The 15,181-nt window shown below is 48.1% G+C and overlaps 1 protein-coding gene and 1 long non-coding RNA gene across 4 annotated transcripts in view; both read right to left on the bottom strand.

Moving 5' to 3' along the window:
- Nucleotides 1-2,327, bottom strand: part of LOC123453343 — a 30,633-nt gene extending 28,306 nt beyond the window's left edge. For both annotated transcript variants that reach the window (XR_006632745.1, XR_006632742.1), the window contains exon 1: nt 2,114-2,327. This is a non-coding gene — a long non-coding RNA (uncharacterized LOC123453343). The remainder of the gene's footprint in view (nt 1-2,113) is intronic.
- Nucleotides 2,328-8,051: 5,724 nt separating this feature from the next.
- Nucleotides 8,052-15,181, bottom strand: LOC101616504 (interferon-induced transmembrane protein 3-like). Of its 2 annotated transcripts, none has more exons than XM_045159548.1 (3): nt 15,064-15,181; nt 8,757-9,028; nt 8,052-8,238 (listed from the first exon to the last, which is right to left on the bottom strand). In XM_045159548.1, the coding sequence occupies exons 1-3, from the start codon at nt 15,140-15,142 to the stop codon at nt 8,086-8,088; spliced, it is 504 nt and encodes a 167-aa protein (XP_045015483.1). In that variant the 5' UTR covers nt 15,143-15,181; the 3' UTR covers nt 8,052-8,085. The 2 variants fall into 2 exon arrangements, with proteins under 2 accessions (XP_045015483.1, XP_012803277.2); XM_012947823.2 differs by lacking the exon at nt 15,064-15,181 and adding an exon at nt 10,676-10,891.

The raw sequence follows: 15,181 nt of genomic DNA, 5'->3' as shown, positions 1-15,181 counted from the left end.
TCACCGGAAGAGACACAACCCTCCTGTTAGCCCAGGATGTTACTCCAAACCTGCCAGACAGTTGTTAAACTCCACTCTATATGTTTGCCCCCAACATGCCCAGGCATCAAACTGTGGAACTAGAGTGGACTATTATTGTAAAAACTGGGGATGTGAAACCACTGGAAATGTATACTGGCAACCCAAATCCTCCTGGGATTTTATTACTGTAACTCGCCTAAATCAGGGTAACAAGATGCTTCTAAACATTACTTTCACTTCTCCCGGCAAGGCAGATAGGACATGGCTCAAAGGCCATACTTGGGGGGTCCGTCTTTACATAGATGGGCCAGACCCAGGTTTCCTCCTTACTATTAAGCTCCAATTATCGACTGACATAAGTCCAATAGGCCCCAACCCAGTTCTACCAGATCAAAAACCTATCCCCCGACTCCCACTTTCCTTGGCCCCGCCTTCTAAACCTACCAATGTTATAATTCCCCCTCCTAAAAGACCAACCACTCATCTCTATAAACCCCAGGGAACAGGTAATCGACTCTTTAGTCTAATACAGGGGGCTTATCTCTCCCTAAATGCCTCTGACAGTAACTATACCCAAGACTGCTGGCTCTGTTTAACTGCTGACCCTCCTTACTATGAAGGCATAGCCTTACCAGGAAACTTTACCAACTCCACTAACATTCCTATTCGATGTCTTGCTGTTGCGTCTCATAAATTAACTCTTGCAGAAGTAACTGGCCAGGGCTCCTGTATTGGGACCATACCCACTACTCTTCAACATTTATGTAACAAAACCACTCCTGTGTCCCCTGGAGCTTACTACTTAGAATCTCCAAATGGAACCTATTGGGCCTGTAATACAGGACTGACTCCTTGCGTTTCTGCTACTGTCCTTAATTCTACTGCTGATTACTGTGTCCTAGTCCAGTTATGGCCACGCACTACCTACCATAGATCAGAATTCATTCTTCAGGTATTTGAAAACAGACCTAGGCGGGAGCCCATAACCCTTACCATCGCCCTCCTTTTGGGAGCAGGAGGAATCTTAGCGGGGATAGGAACTGAAACAACTGCCCTGGTACACTCTGAGCAGACCCGAGCCCTACAAGAAGCGATAACCACAGACTTACAGGCCATAGAAAAATCTATTTCTGCTCTAGAAACTTCCCTTACTTCCCTTTCAGAGGTAGTATTGCAAAATAGAAGAGGCCTAGACTTGTTGTTTCTAAAAGAAGGAGGCCTCTGTGCTGCCCTTAAGGAAGAATGCTGTTTTTATGCTGACCATACGGGCATAGTCCGGGAATCTATGGAAATGCTCAGGGAGAGACTAGCCCAGAGGCAGAGATTGCTAGAGTCACGACAGGGCTGGTTCGAAAGTTGGTTTCATAAATCCCCCTGGTTCACCACCCTCTTATCCACTCTCCTGGGTCCTTTGCTCATTCTTGTGCTCCTATTAACCTTTGGTCCATGTATTCTCAATAGGCTGGTACAGTTTATACGGGACAAGCTCTCAGTTATCCAGGCGTTCGTCCTCACTAGTCAATATCAGCCATCAAGCCAAAATGACATAAGATTATAAGTAAAAGATTTTACTCAGTTCCAAGAGAAATGGGGGAATGTAAAACCCATGGAAAAATACCAGGAGCCAAAAACAGCCCCAGATGCAGACAGCCTTGTGACCCCCAGATGCAGACAGCCTTGTGACCCCCAGATGCAGACAGGCATGACCACAAACTCCGCCTAATGTACTATAGATAACCCTGTCAGGATGCTTCCGAGAAGAGAAAAAAAAAAAAAAGAGGATCCCCACCGACTCCAAGTCTATTAATAAGTAACCAGTAACCAGTGCTGGGACTGAAATCATGCTTCTGCTTCTGTAAACCTGCTTCTGCTCTCCCTAACTCTATAAAAAGAGACCCTTCCCCTTGCCCGGCGCACTCAGCCTCTCGAAGGACTGGAGTGCCCGCAGGCGTCTGTGTAAACAATAAAGCTGCCTCTTGCCTTTGCATCCAGTGGCTCGGTCTTGGTTCTTGGGCGCGGGTCTCCCACCACGGAAGATTCCCCCTCCCCCGGGAATCTTACAGAACCAATTGAGTTTACTGGGATTACTTACAGAGCAGAATGAGGGATTAAAACTCAGCCATACTAGAAGTCTCATCTTCTCCTGGATGATGACCTCCCATAGCTGCTTCAGCTCAAAGGCAGCTGCATCTGCAGAAAGTTCCCCTTGGCACAGGTGATGACTCACAGGGGCCACATCTCTGGAGCACTTCACACCACCTAGGGGAAGCTCCATCTACAGAGCCTCTCTCTCCAAGCAGCTTTGCTTTGATATAGCCTTGGGGTCGGAACCTTGCAACTTTTTCCCAGACTTGTTGACTTCCTGAGTTTCTGTAACTTCTTCCTGCCCCCACCCCCAAGTAAGGAATGTTTCCGTTTCTAACTAACATAACCTTGGGGGGTGATTGTGTGACCTTTTAAGTGTCCGGTCTCCCAGACTTGACTTCCTGAATTAGAGCCTCCTTTGGAGAGACTATTTCCATCAGGACAAATCTGCTACACAGCAAGTCGTGGGTTTTGCACTGAGGACACGGTGTGCTTATTGTATGCAATGTCTAGAATGGAGAAGTCTATAGAGACTGAAAGCCAATTAGCGCTTATTAGGGCATTAGAGAGTGGGAAGAGTGCTCAATAGACTCCTGGTATTTTCCTGAGGTTATTAAAAAGTTTGGGGGCTGGAGAAAGGTTAAAGGCACTTGCTTAAAAAGCCTGAATGCTGGGGTTTGAGTCTCCAGTACCCACATAAAAACAGATACACAAAGGTACACATGCATCTGTGGTTTGTTTGCAGTGGCAGGAGGCCGTGGTATGTCCATACTCTTGTCTGTCTCTCTCTAATAAATAAATAAATTGTTTTAAAATAAAAGTTTTGAAACTAGGCATCAGAAGTGGTTGTATCATACTGCGAATGCACCAAATGCCACTGCATTATACTCTTTCTTGTCCTTTCCCCCTCCTCCCTTCCCCCTTTTCCCTCTTCCCTTTCCTTTCTCCCTCCCTCCTTCCTTCCTTCCTTCCTTCCTTCCTTCCTTCCTTCCTTCCTTCCTTCCTTCCTTCCTTCCTTTTGGTTTTCAAGGTAGGGTCTTGCTCTAGCCCAAGCTAACCTGGATTTAGTCTTAGGCTGGCCTCTTAACTCACAGCGATCCTCCTACCTCAGCCTCCTGAGTGCTGGGATTAAAGGCATGCACTACTATGGCTTTCCTTCCTTCCTTTCTGCTTTTTTCCCTCCCTCTCTTTGAAGGAACCCCAAGATGGGGACCCCACACTCTGCCCGGATATGGCAACACCCCAAATCACTCACGAGAAGCGGTCTTGATGCAAACTGCAAGAGGATTTTATTCCAAGCGCGCTGGGGCCCACAGTCGTACACCGCCCAGGGGTAGAGGACTGCAGAGCCCCGAATGCAGGAACGGGACAGTTTTTATAGGGTTTCTAACAAAGCCTATGCATTAGACCAATCATTTTTTTAATGTCAGGAGCCCGTGGGGTACGAGCCAGTTAGTTTGTGCCACTCCATAGTTTCTAAGCCAATTAGTTTAATTTGTTCAAGCCCCTCGTGGACCAATCAGTCTCTTATGACCTTGGTGGTCAGCATTTGCACAGGTCCTTGGGTGGGGGTAGCAGAGTGTGGTACCAGTCTCCTATGACCTTGGAGGTCTGAGGCAGGCTGCTACAGCTTATGGTGCGGGCTACTAAGGCTTATGGTGCGGGCTACTAAGGCTTACGGTGCAGGCTATTAGGGCTTATGGTGCAGGCTATTTACAGAAACCAAATAAGTGGTTCACTTTATTATTCATTTCCCATCCTTGAGGGCTATCTCATGCCCTTTTTACCTAGTTTTATATTAGGAGCGGGCTCTGATATAATGAGAAGAGGGATTCCTTACTTGCTTCCAACAGAGAGTAAAGCCTGGAGTTTGAGGTATGCAGGGGCCCGCTTAAGCTCCCTTTGGAGCGTGATAGTATTTCTGGGTTTCTGAATTCTTGGGCCTTTCATCTTCACCTACCCTCCTCCCTCCATCCCTCCTTCCCTTCTTTTCCTTTTGAAACAAGATATCATGTAGCCCATGCTGGCCCAGAACTCACTATGTTGTGAGATTATCCTTAAACTCCTCATCCTTCTGCCTCAACCTGCCAAGTGCTAGGATTGCAGGCATCTGCCACGGTGCCTGGCTTTTATGCAATGCTGAAGACCAAATCCTGGGCATCATGCATGTTAAGCATGCATTCATGCATTCTGTCAACTGAACTACATGCCCGAACTAATTGTACATTTGTTTTATTTTATTTTTATTTATTAATTTGCAAGCAGAGAGAGAGTGGAGAGAGAGAATGGACACACTAGGGCCTCCAGCCACTCCATATGCATGCACCACTGAATCTGGCTTTATGTGGGTACTGGGGAATCGAACCTGGGTCCTTAGGCTTTATAGGCAAGACCCTTAACGGCTAAGCCATCTCTCCAGCCCTAATTGTTCATTTTAAAATGGTTAGTTATATATTTTGTATTTTTGTCTCAACCTTAAAAAAAAAAAAAACCATAGACACATTCATAGGATTCTAGAAGCCAAGCTCATGTTCAGGGTTTGTATATTTTCTGGCCAGATCTCAGAGGATTCCATCTCTAACCTCTGCCTGACCCTGGGATCCTGTGCAAGCAAAAAAAAGCCTATGCCAAGACCAACTCACCTGCTGGACACTGAGTGACTATGTGAGGAGGGTGCAATACAGCATGCCAGGCAGCCTGAAAAGACTGGGGTTTTATGGTTTGTTATGGATTATACAGGGGTGTCTTCCACACGTTAAAAAACTACAGAGTGGGGCTGGAGAGATGGCTTAGCGGTTAAGGCGCTTGCCTGCAAAGCCAAAGGACCTCTATTCCCCAGGACCCACGTAAGCCAGAGGCACAAGGTGGCACATGCATATGGAGTTTGACTGCAGTGGCTGGAGGCCCTGGCACACCCATTCTCTCTCTCTCTGCCTTTTTGTCTGTCTCAAATAAATAAGTAAAAATAAAATATTTTTTAAAAAGTTACCGGAGTGGGGCTGGATAGATGGTTTAGCAGTTAAGGCACTTGCCCGTGAAGCCTAAGGACCCAAGTTCAGCTCCCCAGAACCTACGGAAGCCAGATGCACAAGCTGATGTATGCGGACAGGTAACACGTGTGCACAAGTTGTTGCACAGTTACGGAGTTTGTTTTCAGTGGATAAGGTCCTGGTGCACCAATTCTCTCTTTCTCTCACAGAAAATAAAATAAAATTACAGAGGGGCTGGAGAGATGGCTTAGCAGTTAACACCCTTGCCAGCAAGGCCAAAGGACCCAGGTTTGATTCCCCACTACCCACGTAAAGCCAGAGGCAAAAGGTTGCGCGCAGTTCTGGAGTTCATTGCAGTGGCTAGGGACCCTGGTGCGGCCATTGTCTTTCTCTCTATCTGCCTCTCTCTCTTTCAATTTAAAAAAAAAAAAAAAAAAAAATGGAGGAAATCCAGGTGTTGTGGTGCACACCTTTGATCCTAGCACTTGGGAGGGAGGTAGAGGTGGTAGGAGGATCAGTGAGTTTGAGGCCAGCCTGGAACTGTGGAGTGAGTTCTAGGTCAACCTGGGATAGAGTGAGGGCTTACCTCTCCCCACTCACAAATAAATAAATAAGTCAACAAATAAACACAGAGAAAGTAGACGTGGTGCCTGGGAGGAAGCGTAAGAACTACTAGCTTGAGAGATCTCTCTGGAAACCTCAGCTCACTCCATAGTGGCCATAGAGAACCAGGAGGACAGACGTGATGCCATTAGTTCAGAAAACTTGCTAGTGGAGAAATGGCAGCAATGTCAACAACAAATAGAGGAAAAGGGACAAACCAGTCTGGTCCTGTACAAAGCCCACCCCTCACCTTCTCTTTGTCTGAGGGGAGCAGGGCCTGTCCTCAGGATACAGGTTTCTGGCCTGCTCTAGACAAAAAGAACCTGTGTGTGTATGTGTGTGTAGTGTGTGTGTGTAGGGGTCCCTCCCATATGGAGGACTGAGGCCTGATCAAAGGATGAACCATGTCTAGAATCACTGGGCACCAGAAGAACCTTGCCTGACTTTCGGAGGATTGAGACAGGCCTGGCCTTGTGGGATGCAGGGTTCTGGAACTGCTAGGGGCGGGGCAGCCCTGACCCCTGCAGGTCCTCCTGGCCCATCTGCTTCCAGCTCTATCCCCCACACTGCCTTCTGTCCACTGAGTGTTGCCTGCCCTCCTATGGGGCTGGACATGGGTAGAATTCTCAGTTCTACCCTCTCTCCTCTACCACCTGGCTGCCACATGGGAAGACTGCGGCTCTTTCCTTCACTGGGCAAGTCGCCCTGCCCCAAGGACATGGGCATAAATGTCCCCAGATGCCATGCTTTTTCTTTTTTTCTGACCCTCTTTTTGAAGTAAGGTGTGTGTTTTCTAAATGCTCTCTATCTCTGATTGTATCTCTGTATCTCTCTGTCTCAGCCTGCCTCCACTCCCTACACATGCACCTCTGTCATTCCCTCTCCCTCTCTCTCAGCTTTAGAGTTCAATCCTACCGGCCGCCAACCCTCTCCCAGCTGTGCTTCTGTGCTCACAACTCTTCAGGTTCCTTCTCCCCTCCCCCTTCTGAACTAATGAAATAGAATAAATGATCTCCTTTAAAAAATATTTTTAGGGCCAGGCGTGGTGGCACACACCTTTAATCCCAGCATTTGGGAGGCAGAGGTAGGAGGATCGCCATGAGTTCGAGGCCACCCTGAGACTCCATAGTGAATTCCAGGTCAGCCTGGGCTAGAACGAGACCCTACCTGGAAAAAGACAAAAAGAATTTTTTATTTTTATTTATTTATTTAAGGTGGGGGGGGGAGAAAAAGAGGCAGTGAGAGAGAGAGAAAGAGAGAGAATGGGTGCTCCAGGGCTTCCAGTCACTGCAAACGAGTGCCAGGCATGTTGTGTCACCTTCTGCATCTGTCTTAAGTGGGTCCTGGGGAATCAAACCTGGGCCTTCAGCTTTGTAGGCAAGCTCTTTAACTGCTAAGCCATCTCTCCAGGCCATAAAAAATCTCTTATATGCCAGTAGTATATAGCATATAATTGTATATGATCTTATATATGTATGATTTCATATAATTGCATATGATAGATATGACACATAATTATATATGACAGTCCCCAAACCTCTGTATTTGAACTTCTGACAATGTGGACATCCAGTAGTGTCTCAGCAGGGTAGAGCCCTCAATTGTGTACCCATTGCAGAAGCAGAATGGCAGACCTTTTGGTTGTGGGACAGACTCTGGGGCCTCAGGACCAAATCTTTGAAACTGAAGGGTGCTCATCCATCTGGTAGAGGAACTGTCAGGCCTTCAGAATATGAGCTAGCCCTTTGGGGACCCGGATGGCACAGATTACTGTCCTGTGAGAATGGTTAGGATGATGAGTGTGGCCAGGGCATCTCCTCTTTTCCAAGCCCTCAAGAGGATTTCTCCCTGCTTGCCCAGACGTGAATCCCAGGACAATCCAGCAGCAGGACGACATTGCCCAGCCTGGATTTGGATTGGGGGGAGGGTCTAGCATTGCTGGTACAGGGAGGCCACCCCTGGTCCTCATGGGCTGTGGGGGAAGGGGAGGGGTGACCCAACTTGTTTTCTTCCTTCCTTCCTTCCTTTCTTTTTTTTTAAGCCATTTTTATTTTATTTGTTTATCATTATTATTATTATTTTGGTTTTTCGAGGTATTGCTTGGGTCAGGGCTCTGCATGGCACCCCGGAGACATAAATGGGTGACCCCTCTGCCTGGAGTGGCCGAATACTTGCAGGAGAACCTCACTCAGGAGGCTGGTCAGTTGCTTCTCACCGTGAGGCCAGAAATCTATCAAGCTGAGGGCACACCCTGCCAACCTCACTCAGGGAGGAGTGAAACTGAGTCCAGGACCAATTCACTACAGACAGATGGTGTGGGATGGCGGCAGAGGCACATGGCTGGACAGGAAGTTCTTAGACGGTTCTCTTCTGTGAAAAGGCTTGATCAGACAGTGTTGACCAAAACAAGGGTGACAGTAATGATGGTGATAACAACCAGAAGGATGCTAGAGACCAGGACACAGATGTTCAGGCACTTGGCGGTGGAGGCATAGGCTTGGGCCCCAGTCACGTCACCCACCATCTTCCTGTCCCTAGACTGAAAGAGACCAGGTGGTGAGAGACCCTTAAGGTCACCTGAGAGCTGCATGCTCTGACCTCAGCCCTCCCCTACCCACAGCAGTCTTCCTCACTCAGGTCAGGCACCCTCATTCCTTTCACACACCCACAGTGTCCAGGGTGACCCAGCACTGCCTCCTTACACCACCATGGAGCCTCGCCTCTCATGACTCCTCTGGACACTTTTACAGACAACTTCAGGTCCCAGTCAACAGAGTGAGAGAGGGGCATTCCAGGAACTGGGCAGAAGGGAGAATTTCTCTAGCATGGGGTGCCAACAAAATCTACCGCAGAATCCTAAGACAACTCCATCCTGTAACTGTCCAGGAGAGTCCCCAAGAAATACACATCACATGCAGATTACACACACACATGCATGCACACACATAAACTCTCACATACAAAGGACCACACACACCCCAAGAGCCATATAGGTAGGTGAAGCCTCAGGCTCACCCACATCTTCCTGGACCATCCCTGCCCACCTCCAGCACTTACCTTCACCGAGTAGGCAAAGGCAATGAAACCCAGGCAGCAGAAGTTCATGAAGAGTGTGTTGAACAGGGACCAGATGATGTGGTCAGGCAGGGAGACCTCGCTGGGCATGTTGATCACAGTGGTTCTGACAGCAGCTGAGCCGTGGGGTCCTCTCAGTTCAGCTACCTCATATTCCTCTTTGAGCCTCTCATAGTTTGGAGGACGTCCAGCGTTGGTGGTCACAAAGGCCTGGGGAATGTGGTTCATGATGCCAACCCGGGACCAGCTGTGAACTGCAAAGGATGAACTGCTTGGTGGGTTTACCCCGTGCCCAGCAGTTTCGGTTTCTTAGAAGTTTCCTTTTCCTGGATTTTGTCTTAATGAACATTGGCTGGATACTAAGAGAGGAGGAACTAAATTCTGAGGATCAAATTACTCCAGGGCTGGATGAAAGAGAAGGCAATGATCAGGGGGAACCCAAGCCAAGTCGGGACTTGTTCCTGGACACCCTTGTTTAGGGAATGAAGGGTTTGGGGGCTTTCCCCAGGCTCAGCAGTGTCTCCAGCCCAGGCCAGCAGTTGCAGCACCTCACTGTCCCTGATCAGGGTCTCAGTCAGGCCCCACACAGCTCTCTATTCACTTTCTCACCCCTACAGTACCCCAAAGCCCACCCTTACTGTGGGCTCTCCTCAGCTGAAATCCTTGCCCTTTCCAGGCTGACCAGGTTGACCTGGTAGGGCTGGGGAGAAGTACAGCTCTCTGTGACTCCACCTGTAACAGCATATTCCGGATGAGGAAAGGCTTTGAACCACAAACCCTAGGTTGTTTTTTTTTTCTTCTTCTAATTTTAATCAAAGAATTGAATAAAAAAGACTGAGAAGGATAATTATTAAATTCTTATACCTACTGTAGCAGACAGATTCAGGTTCGCTGAGATGAACTTCCAGACCAGGTACAGTTATGGAGGAAGGGATTTATTGATGCTTACAGATCCAGGGGAAGTTGCATAATGGCAGAAGAAGCTGGCCTGCCTTCACAGGCCCAAGCAGAGAGACAGAAGCACAAGCCTAAAAGCCAAAAGCCACAGCACACTTCAGGAACTCCAGCTAGGCACACTTTGCGTATCTTTAGATTGAAATCTGAAACCCACCACCACACCAAAGATCCACCCAGTGGACACTGCTTTCAGCCAGGTGGCTAAAGATGGATGCAAACTACAAACAAACAACTGAATATACTGAGGGCCATCTATTCTATTCAAACCACCACACCTATTTTTTTTTTTCTTTTTGGTTTTTTTATAGTACAGTCTCACTCTAAGCAAGCTGACCTGGGATTCACTACTGGTAGTCTCAGGGTGGCCTTGAATTCACAGCAATCCTCCTACCTCTGCCTTCTGAGTGCTGGGATTAAAGGCGTGTGCCACCATGCCCGGCAAATTGTTATATTTTTTTTATTTGAAAGTGGCAGAGAAAGAGGGAGAGAGAGAGAGAGAGAGAGAGAGAGAGAGAGAGAGAGAGAGAGGAGAGAATGGCTGCTCCAGGGCCTCCAGCCACTGCAAACGAACTCCAGATACGTGTGCCCCCTTGTGCATCTGGCTAATGTGGGTCCTGGGGAATCGAGCCTCGAACAGGGGTCCTGAGGCTTCACAGGCAAGTGCTTAACCACTAAGCCATCTTTCCAGCCCAATTATTATATCTATTGAGGGAAGTACAGAGCCAAGGAAAGGCACCCACGTGGCTAGAGATCCCATGTGGAGGGCCTGGGAAAGCCATGGAAAGAAAAGAGAGAAAAGAAAATTCAAGGAGCTTCTGCCATGTGGAGAGCTGGAGAGGATAAAGAACCCATGTGGAGAGTAAGGGCTACGGGGGGCTCCCCTTGGCTCAACCTGGCTGAGCCTGGGCCAAGCCAGCCTAGGCCTAGCAGAGGGGAAAACTCACCTACAGCTGGAAGTTCCCAAGTGGTCCAAGCCTGGCTTTCCCCTTGCAAATGAGCTTAGTGGTGGGCTGTCTTCCAGCTCAGGTGAACCAGAGGGATATCTGGTTGGTTAGGGCTAGGGGCTGTCTCAGGAAGAGAGGCTCGTCCTGACACCAAGTCCCAGGAGCTAACCTTGATCAACCACGTTTAAATCCTACAAAAGACCTCCCTCCCAGGAGGGGTCTTGGTTGTTTGTGGAAAAACAGGTCTAGGGAACTAGACAAGAGATAAGAAGTCAGATCATCTTTGATTTCTAACAAGTACAGACTTTTCCTGCCTGCCTTTTTACTTTCAGGGGCCCAGACACCCTAACTGCCTCCTCCCTCTCACACTTACAGGTCAGGGACCTAGCGGTCAGTGTGGCTGGCCACTGGACTTTATCACTCACTGGTATTGGGAGGGTGGATGATTCCAGGTCATGTGGTAGCAGCCTCAGGTGCCCAGGGCTGGCATACTTTTACCACCTTAGATCCCTTTCCCCCTGCCCCATCATCCCCATCAGTGTTGCCACTTTTAGAGGCTCCCTGTCCCTGTCCAGGAGTATGAGACCCCCCAAGGCAGCACTCCAGTGGGACTCACTATACCTGGATTACCCCCGCGGATGCTCCTCCCTCAGCCTGGGGTGAGGACTTGCTTCCAGAGCATGGGACCCCAAAGCAACACTTTGTTGGGCTCATTGTACCAGATTCCCCTGCAGATGAGGGCTTAATTAGAGAGCATGGAGATTCCCAGGAAAACCGCGTAGATGGAGTTCATTGTTCCTGGATCTTTTACTCTCTACATACCTTATCTCCCCCTGAGGTCACTAGATCTCGTGCATTATTACATACAGCTGGCACGGGGGGGGGGGGGCGGGTGTGCCTAAATCTCGGGTGGGGGTCCGATGACCCACTCCACACCTTCGCTGATAAATTGACCCAGCTGCTTTTGATAAAAAGCACTTTTTTTTTTCAACGTGGAGGAAATTTGCCACACACTACCACGCTATCCAGAGGTCTGGGTCTTGGGGCCCGGGCTGTCTCAGATTTCCAGTTTCCAATCATGTCACTGGGTCCCTTGGGTCCCTCACAGGTGTGCCAGCACCTCCTGTGGTCACCTTCACCGCAGTCTTGGCAACAGGGCTGCCTTAATCATCTCCTCTCAGCGAGTCCTGGCTGTTGGAATTCCTACTGTGAGTTTGGAGCTGCGTCCCAGGCCCATGCAGAGTGCTCCTGCCTGCCTTCCAGTGGAGCAGGACAGCGATGCCCCTGAAACCTCTGTGTGACAATTCCTCCTGCTTCCTGATACACTGCCTTAGTGGGTTACATGGAATGTCCCTCCCACCAAGGCCCATTTCACAATGCCACCTGGGAGACAAACTAAAGGGAATAATTCCATGTGTGTCAATTGCAGTGTTTGTAATGTGACTGCGTTTGTGGTATGATTTGAAGGAAAATGACCTGTTTTCTGTAACTTTAGTAGTAGTAGTAGTAAAATTATTTTTCAAATGCAGCTTTATGATATCTATATCTATACAAGCAATTATTATTGTTTAATTTTTATGTATTTATTTATTTGACAGAAAGAGAGAATGGGCATGCCAGGGCCTCCAGCCAGTGCAAATGAACTCCAGACGCATGTGCATCTGGCTAACATGGGTCCTGGGGAATCGAACCTGGGTCCTTTGGCTTTGTAGGCAAACACCTTAACCACTAAGCCATCCCTCCAGCCCTTTATTGTTATTTTTAAAACCTATTTTGGGGCTGGAGCAATAGATCAATGATTAAGGAATTTGCCTACAAAATTTAATGACCTGGGTTCGATTCCCCAGTACCCATGTAAAGCCAGATGCATAAAGTGGTGCATTCATCTGGGGTTCCCTTGAAGCAGCTAGAGGCCCTGGCATGCCCATTCTCTCTCTCTCTCTGTCACTCTCTGCTTGCAAATAAATAAATATTAACAAATATTTATTTTATTTATTGTATGTGTGTATATGCACTAGGGTTTTTTGCAAACACACCCCAGATGCATGTACCACCTTTTGCATCCAGCTTTATTTGGATGCTGAGGAATTGAACCCTGGGCTGGCAGGCTTTGCAAAGAAGTGCCTTCAATGCTGAGCCATCTCTCTAGCCCATAGACAAGCATTTCTGCCAGCCAAAATGGCCAACTTTTAGAGGCTTGGAGATTACACTGCATTTCCACCACTGATTAATTCTGAGTTAACAGCCTCTGGAAGCTTGACCTTAGTATTGTATGGAGGCAAGGGAGACTATTTTGGCCAAGAGTAAGGGCTTCACATTCTGAAAACAATAATGGCAAAACGCAGGGTGGGGAGATGGCTCATTGGTTAAAGGCACTTGTTTGCAAAGCCTGTCAACCGGGGTTCAATTCCCCAGAACCCATGTAAAGCCAAACACACACAGTGATGCACATTGTGTGGAATTTGTTTGTAGTAGCAGGAGGCCCTGATAGGACATAGTCTGTCTGTCTGGATACAGCTGTCTGTGAGGCATTTGTCAGCCTCTGAACTGGAAGATGAAGTTTCCCAAGATGTCACGTTTGGAACAGATGGCAAGGAGCTTGCCCCTCTTTCAGGGGCTATACCATTCTCAGCACTTAAGAGTCACTAGGGACAAACCCCTGGTGGATACTACCTTCCTCCACTTTCATTTTATTTTATTTTATGAGAAACAGAGAAAGAAAGCGTGACAGAGAATTGGCGCGCCAGGGCCTCTAGCCACTGCAATCTAACTCCAGATGCATGAGCATGTGTGACCTGGTGTGCATGCGTCACCATATGCATCTGGCTTACGTGGATTCTGGTGAGTCAAACCTGTGTCCTTAGGCTTTGCAGGCAAGCACCTTAATGGTTAAGACATCTTTCCAGCCTTTATTTTCTGATAGTCTACCATGTTTATGCTCATGGTGCCTCACAATATTCTTGAAGTCAAACACATTTACTCCAGCACATCTGTACTCAGCCATGTCAGGCTTGCTCCTGAAAGTTAGTGTTCATTTCCAAGTTTGTGGTCACTCTGCATGGTCATCTTTAGCCATGGAACTCATTTCTTCTCTTTTTAATGTTGGTCTTGGTGAGCTGTGGGGACAGCTTTCTCATATCCAGACTTCCACATGTATTCTTTATTTTGTGTGTGTGTGTGTGTATGTGTGTGTGTGTGTGTGTGGTTTATGCACATGCATGTGCCCATGGGATGCCCCATGTGCTTGCCTGAGGTTTAGAGGGGTGCAATCACCTACAGCAGCCAAGGCCAAATGTCCCACTCCATCACTCTTGCCCATTCCTTTTTATTTTTTTTATTCATTTATTTATTTGAAAGCTACAGACAGAGAGAAAGAGGCAGAGAGAGACAGAAACAGAGAGGGAGAGAATGGGTGCACCAGGGCCTCCAGCCACTGCAAACGAACTCCAGATAAGTGCGCCCCCTTGTGCATGTGGCTAACGTGGGTCCTGAGGAATCAAACCTGGGTCCTTTGGCTTTGCAGGCAAGCACTTACCCACTAAGCCATTGCTCCAGCCCTCTTTTTTTTTTTTTTTTAATTTTTATTTATTTATTTATTTATTTGAGAGCGACAGACACAGAGAGAAAGACAGATAGAGGGAGAGAGAGAATGGGCGCGCCAGAACTTCCAGCCTCTGCAAACGAACTCCAGACGCGTGCGCCCCCTTGTGCATCTGGCTAACGTGGGACCTGGGGAACCGAGCCTCGAACCGGGGTCCTTAGGCTTCACAGGCAAGCGCTTAACCGCTCAGCCATCTCTCCAGCCCCTTTTTTTTTTTTTTTTAAGGTAGGGTTTCACTCTAGCCCAGGCTGACCTGAAGTTCACTACATTGTCTCAGGGTGGCCCTGAACTCATGGTGATCCTCTTACCTCTGCCTCCCAAGTGCTGGGATTAAAGGCATTTGCCACCATGCCCTGCTTCTTTTGCCCATTCTTAGCATAGGCTGGAGTCTTTTATTGAGCCCTGACCTTGTTCTTTCTTCATGAGCTCTGGCGATTCTCTAGTCTGCTTACCTACAGGACTGGGTTCCACATGCATGCAGTCATTCCCAGCTGTTATGTGGGTGCTATGATTAACTCAAGTGGTCTTCTCAGGCCTCCTGAGGCCCTCATGCTTGCGTAGGAAGTGCTCTAACCACCTAGCCATCTCTCCAGCCTCCCACATGTAATCTCTCCTCAGTGACATTTCCTCCCATACAGAGGCTGGCTGAGGTGGGAGAACTGGCATGAATTAAGACCATCCTCGGTTACACAGTGAATTACAGGTTAGCCTGGGCTAGAGTGAGGCCTTGCCTCAAAGAACCACTCCTACACCCACCCCCAAAAACCATAAAAACAATAAAACATACCTCTTAAAAGCAATGGGCTAATTTGTTTGACAGAGGAAATCTCAAGACAGCATAGCATCCAGGCCGAGTCATCTGTCATTACTGCTTACTGCTCTGATCCAAGTCCACAATGAGAGAG

Source organism: Jaculus jaculus, chromosome 1 (genome assembly GCF_020740685.1).
Source record: "Jaculus jaculus isolate mJacJac1 chromosome 1, mJacJac1.mat.Y.cur, whole genome shotgun sequence".
NCBI classification, from domain to species: Eukaryota; Metazoa; Chordata; class Mammalia; order Rodentia; family Dipodidae; genus Jaculus; species Jaculus jaculus.
Note: the sequence above shows the minus strand (reverse complement) of the source record. Positions and strands in the feature narration are given on the sequence as shown.

Excerpts from the sequence above, each read along its gene's own strand:
- LOC101616504 (XM_045159548.1), bottom strand. The coding sequence starts at position 15,142 with ATGACAGATGACTCGGCCTGGATGCTATGCTGTCTTGAGATTTCCTCT. Across the intron at positions 9,029-15,063 it reads TAGCCCATTGCTTTTAAGAG|TTCACAGCTGGTCCCGGGTT; the intron begins GTATGTTTTATT and ends CATCCTTTGCAG. Across the intron at positions 8,239-8,756 it reads CCTTTGCCTACTCGGTGAAG|TCTAGGGACAGGAAGATGGT; the intron begins GTAAGTGCTGGA and ends GGTCTCTTTCAG.